Here is a 16,372-nt window from a genome sequence, read left to right on the forward strand (position 1 = left end):
TGTAACACTGGAATTTCTCCTTTGGGATAAATAAAGAACTCTATCTACTCTATCTATCTATCTATCTATCTATCTGTCTATCTTTTCTAACCTTCTTTTAAGATCCTGATGAACTCCTCTTCGCACACTTTCTCCACCCGCTTCTTCAGCTCGGAGACGGCTCTGCTCACAGACTCAAAGGAGAGGTGCGGACCCACGTTAACGCATGGAGGATCGCTAGATCCAGGACGGGCACAGGGAGGCTGCCAACACTTGAGAGACAGAATGAAAGCCAGAAATACAGGCATGAATGCTTAAGAATACAGAAAAAGGGCTCCAGTGTGTATTGGTGAGAGGCTTGCAATTACTCTGGGGGAGAGATCTATGCAAGAGGCAGTTGCCTTCTTATATTGCAGATATATCGTATTAGTAAAGGGCCTGCCCTGTCACCTGGAGAAAGTGGATGTGATCCTCTGTGTGTGACAGTCGCTCCAGCTCAGCATCTCTCATCCTCAGGTCAGTTATCTCCTGCTCCAGTCCCTCCAGGAGGCCTCCAGCCCAACAGGTGACAGCCCTCTCCTGATCTCTAATAAGCTCTTTCACCTTGGAGCACCGTCTCTTAAAAAGGCAGACTAGATCGCTAAAGGCCTTTTCGCTGTCGCCCACTGCTGTCTGTGCTGTACGCTGTCAGAGGGCACACAGAAAGAAAGGTGTGATGTACTGTCACATCATACCATGACCAGCCAAGAGCCAAACAGCCTGGTCTCTAAAGCAAAGCCTAGTGGAAAACCACTTGACAGCAGAAGAAAGAGAGCCCTAATAGGCCTGTGATATAGCTTTCAGCGGTGCTAGCTGTTTCCTCCTCCTCTGTGTGGTACCTACTGAAAGTGATTCCACTGCTTGTCTCACATTCTGCAGTTCCTTCTCTCTTTGCTGGATCTTCTGCTGAGATATCCTTTGCTCTGCAGCCACCTCTTTCTGGAGACAAATACATTTTGCTTTAGAGCTTTTTCACATCATTGTATGGACATGTTCAAAATCAATTTCAGTGAATAATTAACAACTAGAATGACTAACTGCTGTTAAGTGTATATGTAATCATAACACGCTGGAATTACCTCTTTCATACTATCCTGAAGCTAGATATGAGCAGTTTCCTGAAGAGTACGTTTAGCTGGATGGATGTGTGTTAGTCAGCACAACCATCCAGTTTCAGCATGAGTCATGCACGTATGACCAGTTTGTTCTCACTTTCAAACAGGCTGCGAGACTAACCTGCTTCTCGGTCCACTCCGTCACGGCGGAGACGGTGTCGTGATGCTTGTGCTCGTCCATCACACAGAGCAGGCAGACGCAGCGCCGGTCAGTGCGGCAGTACACCTCCAGCAGCTTCCCGTGCAGAGGGCAAACCATCTCCTGCAGCTTCCCTGTGGCGTCGATCAGCTTGTGCTTCTGCAGAGCGGGGGATTCGTGGTGTGGGCGGAGGTGGGTCTCGCAGTAGGACGCCACACACGCCAGGCAGGATTTGGCAGCTCTCTGAGCGGCCCCGGGGCAAACATCACACGCCACGATCCCGGGTCCTGTCCGTTTCATCTTGTCGATCATATCCGCCAGCATGACGTTCTTGAACAGCGGGGGTCTGGGGCGGAAGGTCCGTTGGCACTGGGGGCAGCTGTAGTCTCCGACAGGATCGTTCTTGTCCCAGCAATTCTTAATACAGCTCATGCAGTAACTATGCCCACAGAGAATGGTCACTGGATCCTTCAGTACATCCAGGCAGATCGGACAGCTGTACTCATCCTGGTCCACTGAGATGGTGGACTGTGCCATTTTGCTGACTTCGAGAAACTGGCAAGAAACTGGCGGGCACTTTTGTTTTTATTTGAACTGCGAGCGGCAGGTAAGTTTCGTTTCTGTTTCGCCGAAAGTGGGTGTGAGGAAACTGACGCTTCCTGTTTTATGGGAGGTACGTGAGGAGTGGTGCTGGGACAAAGCCAAAATGCCAGAACAGACAGGAGTCGTTATAAAGCTTGGGAATGAAGCTTTTTGCTTTATTTTACTCCTGATTTTATTTCAGCTTCAGATTATATTAACGACTTTTAGAATACCTTCACTGATCACTTCTGCAGAGACAGTTTGCGCAAACATAAAACCACATCCCGTTGAACTTTCATTCAGATACCATTTCAAAGTGAACATCAACAATTACACACAGGCTCACCCTGACACTCCACCAGTATTCTCCTCAGAGAGTCCCCGGAGAACCCAGGGTTTACATACGCCTTCTTGGGGAGGTGTCCACCCCACCCCTTAAAAGTCTTTGGTTTGTACGATATTTACTGGTTACTTGAAAGCTTCAGTGGAATAAATATGCAACATATGGATTGCTGTGTATGAGTATTTGAGTCAGACTTGTATAACTGCACACGAGTCACACAGTCACATACCCCTGAGAGTGTACACTGAGCCCTACCTCTCTCCGTCCTCAGTCCATTCTCCTCAGGCTGCAAGGGAAGAACAGTGGGACAAAGGTGTAGTCACCTCATTCCTCCCTTATTCCACAGTCATGCAGTAGCACTTGTTAATTGTCAGGGGCCCCTACTGACAGTAGCAGTTTTACCTCAAGTCTCTCAGCCTCAAGTGTTCCTGAGCTGTGTATACCAGCACACCGAAGATTGGTTATGGCATTGTAGTTTCAGCACTACACTGATGTTAAGTGTACTTACGCTACATATCATTTCTGACATTCCCTTGAGCTTTCATTTCTGGTGATTATTCGATTTTCCTGAACTTACACCCTTGGTGTTTCTCCAAGTCACCCTGATGGTTCAGGAAGCTAAAGGCTTCAATGCATTTTTTTTCACAGGAAGTCCAAATGATTGGCAGATTGAGGTAAGACGGTGTCTGGGGGTCTGCGCCACACCACAGGAAAGATAACTGCAGTTTTTTCCCATCAATTTCAGCTACCAACCGGTGTTAGGTTATCATTTTTGCTTTTTGTGTCGTAATTTCCTTTTTTCCCCTCTGATCACCACAGCTTGATGCTTGATTTGTATGACATTACACACTATCACGTTGTACATGGTCCTCCTTCACAGAAAGAGAGCTGGATCACAATGTGCAAGTAAATACTAACACAGACACGTTCAAGAGAAAAAAACATTTATTTAATAAGGTGTTTATATATAAAGAGGTGAAACAATGAAAAATAGACTGACGTAAGCCATGATAAATAAGACACTTGTTTTTTTTACACTCTTACTCAAACAGCATGTTTTTTTTTCCCGAAGCAGGTCAGAGATGTACTGTAAGAAGGGCCTCTCTCTGAAAGCATAAATAGAAGACCCTACACAGTAGTGAAAAAATGAAAGCTAAAAAAACAAGACCACTCTGTAGCATCCTTTCAGATGGGCAACATCACCCCCTAAACTCGTCAAGGGGTCTCCAAACCCAGCCCCAGGAGCTATTCGCAGACTCTAGCAGGCCACTCAGTCGTGGCAAGAACTAAAATGTGTCCGGTCCACTTTGTTCTTCCGATAGTCATTACCGATCGACATCTGATCTCAGCACTGTGAATGTGTCACTGATCCTGATACAGTCCCTGACTGCATCTGCAGTTCTCCACTACAGAGCTATGACCGCATCAGAAGGTGTTACTCTGCCATTATGTCAATTAGCCTGCTGTGGTCCTGTCCTACATGTTCACTCAGTGTTGCAAAGTCACATTACAAAGTAAAAGATCAAATCATAAAATACATCAATTTAACAAAATGTTACATCACGGGGCCGGGTAACTGTTGTATTAATAAAACCGTATATTTAACAGCTTCATATGGTTAACTAAGTCCTAAAGTAGGCTACTTTGCAATAGTTTGCAAATCAAGTTAAATCAATGTCACCGCAACGTCTAAATCAATATCATCTCTGTCACCTCACATCTGTGACAGTTATTTCTCTCTCCTACTGCCATGATGTCACTGACCCTGCCAGAGAATGTAATGTTTGACATTTGCTCCCGGTAAAATTGAGTTTGAGACCCCCTGATGTAGAGTTAAAATCTCCACCTAGTGTGCTTCCCCAGTGTCGATCACCTGGACCGCAATGAATTTTTCACATACACCTGGCCAACTGAGCCTATGTGGATCTGTCTACTCCGCAAAACTGTGCCATCATTGCCATAGTCATAAAATTCCATAAATCGTCTACAAACAATTCTCAGCAACCTAAATTAGTAAAGGCGGTTTCTCCAATATTTCTCTTAACATGGTCCTAGACGACAAAGTTTTTTTTTTTTCTTTAATTTTAGATATCAAACTACCTAATTTAGTAGAGGGGTTTCACATTAACAAACATTAAGGAGGAAGTTTTCCTCCTGTGATCAGATTGAGCGGCCCCGCTGCGGTTCTGCAGTCAGCAGCTACTGCCGGAGCAAAGGCTGATTTTCACTCAAGTCAAATGTGTTAAGACTAGTAATGGTCCCCGGTGGTTGAACCACCATGTTTGTATCTGAATTCATGGACTGCGTATGGTCAGGTTTTGTGGGAGAACAGCGCTGAAATCACACGGGACGGCCAGGTCTGCTGGGTCACAGGGGGCCAATGGTCCCTGTTCCATCACTCTAAGGCTGAGTGGCTTCACACCAACGCAGCAGCACTCAGGAGGAAAGGGGAACGGAGCGTGCTTCTAGCGGAAAGAAGCACCATGACCTGGTCACCAAAACAAAGGATACCAACTGGGATAAATGTACACACAGGCACAGACAACACTGGATTCTAAGTGGTCCCTTGAGGAGGAGGGTGCAGAGGACTGTAGTGTCAGTTCAGCTGTGGTCCAGACAGAGAGAGGGTGACAGGAGAGTGCAGGGTCATGGGTTTGGGCTTACTGTGACAGCCACCGTTCGGAGCACCGGTCCATGGGGAATGAAGCAGTTCGAGGTCCAAAGGGAGAGGAGAGGTAGAAATGGTGGGGGGGGGGGGGTCTGGTCCTGGTGAAAGTGTGCGGTAGCAGGGTGGGGACTAGTTTTTTACAGAAGAGGACAGAGCTGCGCGGACGATGCCGAGACGTGGTTCACAGACGGATGAGTGTAATGCTGTGTGGATGCGGCTCGGTGGGTGCGGCCCTGGCTCACGGATGGAAGATGAAGCGGTACAGGGTGGGCCCGGGTCCGCCGATCGCTGACGGTGAGCCCGCGAGTGGAGATGCGACTGCTGGGGGGCTGGCCCACAGGCGGGCGGGAGAAGAGGCGGGCGGAGCCCGCGGGTTAGCCTGGGCCCGCCCGCCTCCTCCTCCTCCTCCCCCGCTCACTGCAGCAGCTCCTCCCAGGAGATGGGCTTGGAGAAGACCTCGCGTTCCAGCCAGAGGTCGTAGTTCATCTGGAAGTCCTCGGGCAGCTCCACGCGCTGGCCCAGGACGCTCTGCAGGCAGTTGTCCACGGGCACGAAGTCCGGGTTGCTCTGGCTCTTGTCGTAGCGGCGGCTGTTGAAGCGCTCGATGTTGGCCCGCAGGGCGCACTCCTCCGCCTGGAAGTCCCAGGGCCGAGCATCCAGGTCTGCTGCCAGGGAACAGGGAGCGTTACTGTTCGGGACGTCTCACCGGGAACACCATCCAACCCCTGCAGGGCTGGGTGATGGAGTAAAGGTGGTGACTGTGACTCTGACAGGTTGGCGACTGCTGCTCGGTGACTCACCGTTGCCGTAGGCCCAGTCGTCATTGAGGCGATGCCGCACCTTCTGGTAGATGGCCGACATGGTCTTCATGTTGCTCTTCCTCCACTGCCGGCCCAGGTACTTGGTCTGCACCTTTAGCAGCTTCAGTACGTAGAGCTGCATCATGGCCTGCTTGACTTTCAGCGCCCTCTTCAGGATGGGAGCTGACTTGAAAACCACCAGCATCTGAGAAGAGACACGAACAGACTAAATCGTCTCAACTCCTTCAATACATCATGAACTGAGATGGCTTAAAATTGTAACCCATGGATACTGGTCTTGATAGCACTTCCTCAATACTAAAAAACTACTAAAAAAAATAACTAAAACTAAACTACTAAAAAAATACTAAAAAAAGACCTAAATCCTGAGAGAGGAGTATATTGTTGGAAAGAGGTAGTAAGTAAACCCCAAAATGGGTATACCTTTCATGTGACTTATCTGAGCCAACCATAAGGTCTATGGTGATAAAATTCAATGTGTGCTACAATGGGGTTAATGATGCCTGACGCAGTGTGACCTCTCACCATGGTCCTGGAGTGCTTCCACTTGGTCAGCTTGTTGAGGATCCTCAACAGGTTGATGCAAGAGAAAAGGTTCCTCCAGCAGAACTGGTTGTTGTCACCAGCCTCCTGTGTAACGCACAGAAAAACAAAAATGGTGGTATTGCACGATGGGTGCTGTTGAAAGTATTATTCCTGAACTGACTTTACAGACCGTTTCTTTCCACACACAGCACTGGTTTATGACTTTAGAAAGGCAGTTCCTCAAAGTACAAAATTCCTACAAAGAAGCTCAACCATGATACAAAAACTAGCTTTTAAGTCCTTGGACAACTCTAGCAAAAAACTAGTGCACTGCCTGTCTCTGTATCTTACCAGGCTCTCAGCAGTGAGTTCGGGCAGCTCATGCACCACACAGTAAGGGAAGTCCAGCACAGAGATGCTGAAGGGAGACAGACAGATGTACCACTTATCAGTTCAAACCACTCCCCTGACCAAAAAGCACACGCTCTTTACGGCTGATGAGGTGCCAGATGCTGTGCGGGTGGGGCACGTAAACCTACCTGTTCTTGGCTGTGATGTAGGACATGATGTTTTGGTTGAAGAACTTGAGAATCAATGGGATACAGTTGGCGAAGACCAAGTGCTGAGCCATGTACTCAAACTGGGGGAGAGGTACCCAAAAACAAATGTAAGTGATGGCAGCCATTTTGAAGATGGGAAGAGTAGTAGATACTTTTTCCCCTGCCGATCTTCACTGAAATTTGGTGACTGTGAGGGTGAGATCAGGTCACTGTCTCGGGTCAAGTGGGTGTGGCTGACCTGAGAGGGTACGTGCGATGGTGAGATTGGCAGTACCTGGTAGACATGGTTGAGTTTGAAATGCTTGAGTAGCAGCAGCAGGATGGCGGAGATGGCCTTGACGATGATCTCCTTGTGGCGGTTCACGTCCACCCCCAGCTTCATGCTCTGCAGCACAGTGGTCCTGGGGAGACAGGGCCGGAGATCAGTTTGCACTGCGGCGCCTCAGTGTGTCGGAACCTTCCGGCGCGCGGCACGTCCGGAGTGGCGGCGGGAGACTTACGGCATCTCCTCGGGCAGGACGTCCGCCAGGATGTTTATGGAGTCCGTCTTGGCCTTAGAGGTCGGGGCAGCAGCCAGCAGGATCTTCAACAGAGCAATCTGGAGCAAAGAAGGAGAGAGAGTCTGACGTTTGGAAAAGGTACAGGGACACTCATGTAGAGGAATCTAATACCCTAACATTCCATGACTGTAAGGATCGATTATTCAAACACTGCTTTTCATTCTCCTCCAGCTTTAAATGGTACTGGGGCAGCAGTGCAGCATAGTGGTAAAGGAGAAGGGCTGGTATACAGAAGGTTGCTGGTTTGATTCCCTGCTGGGGCACTGCCGCTGTACCCATGGGCAAGGCACTTCACCCACAAGTGCCACAGTAAATATCCAGCTGTATAAATGAGTAACATGTAAATATTGTAACCTATGTAAGTTGCTCCGGATAAGAGCGTCTCCTAAATGATAATAATGTAATCAAACTCCAGTTCTTCTTGATAAATAATGACTCACTGCAAAAAGATTTGCATTCAGTCAGTTTCACGAAGAAAAATTAAAAATACAGATGAATTATCTGTTCTCAGGCTCTCCTTCATGAACACTAACGACAAAGAATAAAACTGGACTCTTCTTCCTTTATTGGATAACTAATAAGCAACTGAACACTGATTAAAAAAAACAAAAACAAATGAACACTCTAATGGTTGTATAGTGAATCACTGTGTCTATTCCATAAATGAATCATAGTCCTTAACCTCTAAAGCAGGTAGCAGCTTGGTCAGAGCACTCAGTCGCCTAAGTTTCATATCTTCTGCAATGTCCTCAGATTACACTCAATTTTGGATTTAAGAAAGGTCAGACTTTTACAACCAGGGCTGGGATGTGTGGTTTAATCTGGTTCAGCAGAGTTACTGCTGTAAGAGCAGGGGGCCCTGACTCACCATGTACTGAGGCAGGCTGGGAAGGATACCCTGGTACAGCAGCTCTGTGGCACACATCTCCACTTCCTCTTCCCCCTGTTAACACACACACGCACACAAACTGATGACCGACGCTTATACACATGAAGGAGACCTGGAAACCACACACATTTCACTGTTTGACTGACGCCTTTGGATTAGGCATGGATTTTATTCCACTCACCCCAGACAGTGGAGTCTTCTGGTACTCCTCCTCCTTAGCGATCTGAATTTCTGCTATGGACACGTACTTGTGCTAAAATGACAGGAATACAGTCTCAGTTTATTGCAACAACATGTAATATGTGGCAGCCGTGCAATCGAGACTGAGGTCAGAGGAAGCACACAAAACACATCCATGTTGTTCAGTACCTGTTTCAGGGTTTTGATGCTTTCATGGATTGGTCTGGGCAGGCCCACAACCGTATCTGTGTCACTGCAGTACAGGAACAGACTGTTAAATCTAGACCATTGCTCTACAAATAGAACCAACAATCCCAAGACATAGGTGTGCATTGTACATACAATCAACCCTGCAGCATATAAATCAATAATACAAAACGCTAACTCTCAGATCTTCACAGGGCTGTCTTGTGATTGTTCAGCTCATTCCCAGTTGAACACATACACATTCTTCTATAATAATGCCAACTTGAAGTCATGGGTCACCTATTTTCAAATGTCAGGAGAACATTTTACCCAGACTGTACTGTACAATATATTTGCACTGCATGTACAGGGAGGAGACCTTTAGCCCATCAGGGGAGTGACTGCAGGTATTTTGGCTGTAAATCCAGAGATAAATCTTTTATCAGTTACTCTAATCACACGAAACAATCAAGCCATACAAGGAAACTTACTTTCCAAGCGTATAACCGATAAACTTGCTTCTGCTGGATTCAAGGAAATTTTCTATGTCCTTCTCTCTGCAAGAAAATTAAATTAAAAAAAGACCACAAATAGTCCTGTTTATTACGGTAGGACTACTACTTTACAAGAATATGTTTATTTGATTAAAGCAAGTTATACTACAGCAAAAAAACCCAGCAAACTGCTTAACTTGCAGTTACTTACTCTTCACATTTGTAAGATTATAATGAGTCCGATTGACTAGATTAATACAGGGCCAATAGGGCCAAACAGCATACAGGTGAGTTAATATTTAAATGAACACCATGACTGATGAAGGCTGAGTAGCATTACTATGAGACTCTTTAGCCTGCATGTGGGCATTTTCCAGCCTCGCACCTGACTTTGGGGGCCCATGGCAGGCCCTTGGGGAAGGACACCCTCTCCGAGGGGGGGTGCGGGATGGGCGGGGGCATGACCTCGTCCCGCTCCAGGGGGAAGGTCTCAGCCTCCAGGCTGTTGTCATTGTCGTCATTGTCGTCCTCATCCTCGCGGGGGTCGTCGGTTTTGTAGGGGTCCTTCTCGTTGAAGGCATCCAGGTTGTCCTGTTTGATCAGGGCCTGAGGAAGGGGGATGGGGGAAATCGAGTAAAAACATAGCGTCACACCCTGATCTTCTGAGTGCATTTAATGCTGTGAGCGGGGGTACGGTCTCTCTGTTGCAGCACCTAAACATTAGCAGCATGCAACAGAACAAGCTTTACTGTGAACCTGCATACCCTAACAACTGAAAACTGCTTACGGTAGTTTTCAGACATGTGGATTCTCTCTCTTGCTATGAATGTTCATGGGCTTAACCACTGACTACATTTTTAAAATATTATATTAAATACAGGTTTTGTGTAAAGAGCAGCTAAAATAGCACATCTGAGTACTCTGTAACCCAATTTCTATAACAAAACTTTGAAGTGAACTCCCCATTACCTTGCTACCACCAACATCAATTAATCAGATTAGATCTTTGTTCTATTTCATAGAAAGAACCCAAAATAACATGCATTTCCATGTAAATTCTGAACTCATGTACTACAGCGGCCTTGCGAATGACGGCCAGAGAGGACGACATATTCGGTTCCACACTGCCCCCGGAGCTCCAGGGTGGGCGTTTACCTTGTGCTCGCGGCGGGCCCGTTTCTGCTGCTGCTCAATGAGGTCGGAGGCGGAGGCCGGAGGCGAGGCCGCCCTCATGCTGCGGATCACCCTGATGCTGTCCTCCGGCAGGGGGGGCAGGCCCAGCTCCTCCCGCTTCCGCACCTTGATGTTCTGGAGCTGCTCGAACCCGCCCAGCGTGAACTGACAGGCAGAAGGGGGGAGGCACGTTGTAAAATAAAAAATCTGCGGCGCTGTGCACAGCGCACGCACCGCTGTGCACAGCGCACGCACCGCTGCGCTAACTCTCAGCCTGAGCTACTGAACCCCAATGAGGTCTAGGTTCAGGTATTACAGGCAGACGGGATGTATCCTCTGATGAGGTTAAGTCTGACATATCTTACATTAGTTAAACTAACAAACATAGCACATTATACCACATACCACTATATTATACTACAAACACATCTAGCACAGCTCATGGCTCCATGAAAGCCTGATTATTGTTCCTTCCCAACATGTAGGTACAGTTTAGTTATCAATGAAATCTCATTCTTTTCTTTAAAAAGGTAACTTCTGGGCAAAATACAACATATTGCAGCTTCTTTCACAGATTATGCAAAGAGTCTGAATGTACAAATGACATCATGCATCTGCCACTGTTATTCTTATGTGTCACCCACACTAATGAGCAGTGATGAGCAGTGATCCCCCTCCTCTCACCAGAATGCTCTTCCAGAGCAGCAGCAGGACCTTCTTCATGGGGAAGTGGGGGGCGTGACCGCTGCAGAACTTGGTCACCATGCCGAAGAGCATGACGGAGATGGGCTCGTTGTTGTACAGAGGAGACCCTGAGGGAGCACACACACACACACACACACACACACACACACACACACACACACACACACACACGCACACACACACACACACACACACACACAGCTTTAACAGTGGTGAATGAATGGTCTGCATAACACCCAAAAAACACACAAACAGCCTGAACAACAGACGCGCAAACATCGGAGCTGAAGTACACAATGCAATCTGGCACACACATACACACTCACACATACATCATATCTGTTTTCATGCAATTCCATTTCATCCGTTCATGCTTCTTGTTAGAGCTGGTATAACTGATAAGAAGGTGTTTGAATATGGCTCCTGTGTCAAGTAACACCCTGAGGAGCATCCTATAAAACCAAAACATGCTGGTCTGGCCTGCTTTTAATCACCTATATAATTACATAAAAACTAGTAATGGAAAGAGGAGAGTGCCTTGGTCCTTTTCAGAGAGTGGAATAACTACATTAGAAAAACAAGGTCTACCCTTTAGATTGCCTTCAGCCAAGTTTTCTCACACCAGCAGTCCAAAGACGTACAAAGCCACTACTCTTCCCATTGAAGATATTCACACTCTTTGCATTTAACACACTCATGACTCCTGCTCCAGTGCAGCCCAGCAGATGCTCACAGCCCACACCCCCCCGGCTCCTCCCCACGTACCTAGCTCAGTCTTGAAGGTCTCTCGTGCGGCCCTCCACTCTGGCGTGTCAGCCGGGTCCTCCTGCTGGATGGTCTCCACCATGAGGTACATGATGTTGAGCAGCACCCTGTCCCAGCACAGAACAACAGGTCATACACCGCCACAACTGGGCATGCTCAGCAGACCAACCAACTACATTCTAGCCAAGTGGAAGAGAGATAATGCAACTCAAGGAGGTTGAGCACTTGCACAGCCTGTACACAGACAGCACATAGCTGCCTTTGGCAGTGTGCTTAATCTGAATTGTTTCAGTAAAATATCTAGCTGCGTAAATGGAAATGATATAGCTGGCAAAAAACTATGGTATTCAATTAAACAGCAAGGAGAGCTAAACTTTAAATGGAAGGTGAGCTTAGGACAAGTGGATTTACTGTCATTACTTAAAACAAATGGCAGCCTGACGGAGGATTCAAGCCCCTGAGGAACCAGCCATCAGGGCTGAGGATGAAATGGGTCAAGGACAACGCAATCTTGGCCCTTCAAACATCCACAAAGTGGCAGCTACGCTAAATCAATGGACACTGAGCACTGGATCTGGGCCTGGCTGAATTATGCAGGGAGTGCTGTCACAGATCTTTTCCTTGCGATGCTGAATGACAGCGTGGGGATTCTTCAGTGTCTCCCGCTGCTCTCACCTGAGGTCTGTGCTGTCAGCCAGGGAGATGGCTGGCTTTCTGACCGCACTGCTGCAGGCAGCACTGTTGCTATGGGAGGAAGAGAGAGAGAGAGAGAGAGAGACTGAGGCAGGCTCATTATAACGATCTGTGGAGGCACACAGTAAACACTGCGATGTCTGGTTAGAGACAGAATTAACTCCAGACACTGGGTCCACATCCGCTCTTGATTAGATCCCATAACCGCATCACTGGATCTGCCAGAGCTAATCACCATTGCTGCTTTTCATCGAACCAAGCTGAGCGCTAAAACTAAAGCGAACACCTTCATCAGATTAACACTGCACACTTGTGAATCTACTTGCAGACACTGACGCCTTGCAAATGGCAACCCGCCCAGGAAACACATCACTGCCTTTCATCTCAGCCAGTTGACAGCAGGCCTTCAGCCAGATGGCTGGGCATGAGACATCAGCATCTCAATTAAACTGTGGGGGAAAAAAAAATGCTCCCCGAGATATTGATTCTCTTTCTTGACTGCCTGGCCGTTAAATCCATGTTTGGCATGGACACCGGACATACCCATCAGCATTAAGACAGACAACATACGCACAAAGCTATATCCCTTCAATTCTGTGCACACTCCACCTTTACATTATCTGGATGGTTGACTCTCGCCATAGATACCCACTGTTAACCTAGAAACCAATGGGATCAGTGAATCTTCACAGGTTCTGCAAAGACCTAATCCTTGTAAATACAAGCACGACGACACTGGCCCCAAATTTAGCACTGTGTGAGGCAGCTCCAAATGACCCTCATACAGCCACACCCAGTGTTAATTTGACCGTGCCCCTTCTTACTCGATCTCCATGTTGAGCAGCTCCACCAGGGCCGAAAAGGTTCCCACCTCCAGCAGCAGGAAGATGTTGTACCTCATCCAGTGCTGCACCTCAGCCTCCGAGCTACACTCCCCAAAGGTGCCTGTAATTTAAAGTTCAAATGATAATAACATTAACCTTACTGTCTGTGGAATTCTACTTCCAATGACAGAGACCGCATATTAATGCATAATTCTAATTTAATGAGAAGAAAGGCAGAATTTTAACACTTCATCCTCGGTTTTTCTAAGGCCATCAGTGTAACGTGGCAGTGTTGAGCGGTACGGTTCTGCGCGCAGGGAGGTCCCACACGCACTCGGCCTCCCCTGCCGTACCCTGTGCCATGTAGAGGATGGCCCGGGCCACCTTCAGCCTCTTCTCCCGCGCCGTCACCTCCAGCCCGTCCAGCAACCTCATGGCGTGAGCCCGGTGCTGTGCGGCATCCAGCTCCGCCCACTTCTTATCCGTCACTGGAACAGAGCACAAGCCAAGAACAGAGCGTGGCCTGTCAGAGCGTACGTACAACGCCCATTCAACGTCCCGACAATGTCCAAAGACATCTATCACTGGCTCTGAGCTTTCATCAAACCACTGAACACAGGACATACGGCAATAAAAAGAAATAATGACCCAATACTCAGCAAAGACAAAACAAATGCTTCTTAAACTAACTGTGACATCCATGTAGATGTGACAGCTTTTCTCTCTCAGGACCATCATTTGACAACAACACCCGTTTACACACATGCTCTCATGTCTACTACAGACCGCTATCTTTGTCAAAACTCAAAATTTAATGCAGGCAGAATATGAAACAGCTTACAATATATATCAACTTACTGCGTATATACTAGTTTTGAATAACATGAGAAACATGATTACAGTTAAAAACTTTTCAGTTTCGTATGCAAAACCTTACTTGATCGAGGATTAAGGAACCCAACTCACAACTACACTGTCCGTGTGTCAATGCCAATTACCCATAAGACAAAGAGGATCCCTAGACAACGCAAGCAAGAAAGGGGTGTTCATTCAAGTGCATACCATGAGTTCTGAAGTCTTCAGCAAAGCACTTTCTGTTGAGAAGAAACTCTGGTCCCTCCGTGTAACTGTACAGCTCTGAGAAGGAAATGTGAGGTATCATTTAGCAACTACAGACAACTTGCACTGCAAAACATAGAGAGGGCATCTATTTTAAACTTCCAATTTATAATAATTGCCATGGGTGGTCCCTTGCGTGTAGGCTATCATGGACATTATGGGCAGAGCTTCAAATAAGAGTATGGACAACCAAACAGAAATAAAGAGCAACAATCATAAGATTTTTCTTTCCAACCTCTGACAATCAGTTTGACAAGCCTCCCTAATCTCATGTAGGACCTTACTGAGACCTGCTGCAGCTCTTAGCAGTTTACTCAATTATAAATCCGGAAATAATACGTAACTTAGCAACAGTGTATTTGGAAGCGGATTCTCACCTGAGAGCTCAGCAGCCCATTTGTCTGTGTCTGCATATTCAAACTCCAGGTCGGGAGATTCTGAGAACCCCTGGGACACAACAGAAAAGACTTGTTCACATCGGGGTCGGAGACCTGTGCATTTGCAAATACTGAACTCTGTGAGGTGACGCTGAGAGACACAATTCAGTTGCGTCGTATTTCGCTGCGGGATGTCTTTAGCTACCACCCTCGGTAGATTTTAGACTTTGCCCTTCTAACCAGGGATTTCTCATATAATGCCAATAATCGTGGGACATAAGAGGCATCCTCCAGAAGATTTAGTAAATGGAGGTCAAACAAGGTGGAGTTGCAATAGTACATAGAACAGTTAACAATTATCTACTGCAAGGTCTATCTTTGGCTGAAGAGCTAACGTTAGCCAAGTGGCTACGTTAGCTAGCTATCTTACCCAAAACAACATTACTTCGACACAACTGCTACATGTACAGTGACAAAAATAGACAATTTATTCTACGACTAGTTATCGATTAACGGTGAATAGCCAAATGGAAAAACTGGGGTGGGGTGGGGTGGCTAGCGACAGCGAGCTAGCCACCTGGCTAACGCCGAGTAACCCACTTCACACCCGCTGTCGTTCAGCTGTGATGTCAATCTTCTGACTCTACTCTGCGATCCAAAATCATCTACAGTAGCCAGTTAGCTAGCAGTAGCTAGCTGCTGCTAGACTCAGTAACAGTCTGGCTAGCTGGCTTTAGCGTAATTGTAAACTGTAATGGTAAGTGTTTCTATAGCAAGCTATTACACAAAATACAACGAATGTAAGATAGCTAGCTAGTTACAACGTAGCTGGTAAACATCAAACGAATGCATTCAGTACTTAGGCAGCTTGTTAGGTCAATGACGACTAGTTAGTGTGATAACGTTAATTACTTAACCACCAATGTAAGTTAGTTCTCAAGCCTAACTTAGTACAACAGCACAGAAAAAACTAGCCACCTAGTGAACTAGCTGGCTACCTAGCCAACAGACAGTAGTACCTAATGTTGAAATATCACTTTTTATAAGATGTTTTTACCAAGTGAACGGGTATCATACAAAGTACAATTGCCTTCCTACCTCCGAGTCTTTCCTCTGGTTGCGGATGAATTCGCCTCTGCTTTTGGTGGGTAACATTGCTCTCTGTTTATTATTGATAATCAACCCTCCTCCGCCACCAACGTCCATCTTTGAATCACACCTACATTGGCATTCATAAATTCTCGCGAGAATCTCTCCCTCTCTCTTCACATGCCTTCGGTGTAGTGAAATATCACGAGTTTTCGAGGACAAGAATGCGTCGTAGAAAGGTGTTTGCGCATGCGCAATTGCGTTTGATATGGCTTAGTCTTTTGAAGTGAACAGCCTGGGTAGTTCTTTAAATGAGGATTTAAAAATGACGATAATACTAATATGGCGGTTGTAACTGCTGCTTCTTGTTTTTGTTTAGACGAACAGCGCTTCAGTTTGAGATCGGTTACAAGCTCACAGTAGTGAATATGTGTCCTTCCTATCTGAATACTTAGCTGCCACCCAACTACGCCCAAGTATCTCCTAATCTTTAGTATATCCTGGTCGTATCTATAGCAGATGACAATCCCTGATTTTGGTGATTTTA

General features: G+C 46.7%; 2 protein-coding genes across 3 annotated transcripts in view; both read right to left on the reverse strand.

Annotated features, from left to right (window-relative positions):
• The window catches only part of LOC118778945 (tripartite motif-containing protein 16-like), a 6,812-nt gene extending 4,983 nt beyond the window's left edge, over window positions 1–1,829 (reverse strand). Inside the window, exons 1-4 of the mRNA XM_036530746.1 lie at window positions 1,255–1,829; window positions 862–957; window positions 430–663; window positions 92–173 (exon numbers count right to left, since the gene is read on the reverse strand). Coding sequence (XP_036386639.1) covers window positions 92–173; window positions 430–663; window positions 862–957; window positions 1,255–1,809 — 967 coding nt within the window. The 5' untranslated portion in view covers window positions 1,810–1,829. The remainder of the gene's footprint in view (window positions 1–91; window positions 174–429; window positions 664–861; window positions 958–1,254) is intronic.
• A 1,360-nt stretch (window positions 1,830–3,189) lies between these two features.
• Window positions 3,190–15,966, reverse strand: strip1 (striatin interacting protein 1). Of its 2 annotated transcripts, none has more exons than XM_036530969.1 (21): window positions 15,835–15,966; window positions 14,737–14,806; window positions 14,303–14,377; window positions 13,594–13,728; window positions 13,241–13,361; window positions 12,399–12,467; window positions 11,724–11,830; window positions 10,938–11,065; window positions 10,236–10,418; window positions 9,466–9,686; window positions 9,078–9,143; window positions 8,590–8,653; window positions 8,402–8,473; window positions 8,200–8,274; window positions 7,272–7,369; window positions 7,046–7,172; window positions 6,751–6,851; window positions 6,563–6,629; window positions 6,212–6,316; window positions 5,666–5,870; window positions 3,190–5,530 (listed from the first exon to the last, which is right to left on the reverse strand). In XM_036530969.1, exons 1-21 carry the CDS (start codon window positions 15,940–15,942, stop codon window positions 5,280–5,282), a joined length of 2,448 nt encoding a protein of 815 aa, XP_036386862.1. In that variant the 5' UTR covers window positions 15,943–15,966; the 3' UTR covers window positions 3,190–5,279. The 2 variants fall into 2 exon arrangements, with proteins under 2 accessions (XP_036386862.1, XP_036386863.1); XM_036530970.1 differs by having other exon boundaries at window positions 3,191–5,527.
• Between the last annotated feature and the right edge of the window lie 406 nt (window positions 15,967–16,372).

This window comes from Megalops cyprinoides, chromosome 6 (genome assembly GCF_013368585.1).
Source record: "Megalops cyprinoides isolate fMegCyp1 chromosome 6, fMegCyp1.pri, whole genome shotgun sequence".
NCBI classification, from domain to species: domain Eukaryota; kingdom Metazoa; phylum Chordata; class Actinopteri; order Elopiformes; family Megalopidae; genus Megalops; species Megalops cyprinoides.

Bases quoted from the DNA above. Each gene is read 5' to 3' on its own strand.
- strip1 (XM_036530969.1), bottom strand. From the start codon at position 15,942: ATGGACGTTGGTGGCGGAGGAGGGTTGATTATCAATAATAAACAGAGA. The intron at 11,831-12,398 runs GTGAGAGCAGCG...GTGCTGGGACAG, and splicing joins GCTGACAGCACAGACCTCAG to GGTGCTGCTCAACATCATGT. The intron at 8,654-9,077 runs GTAAGTTTCCTT...CCTGTACTGCAG, and splicing joins ATCGGTTATACGCTTGGAAA to TGACACAGATACGGTTGTGG.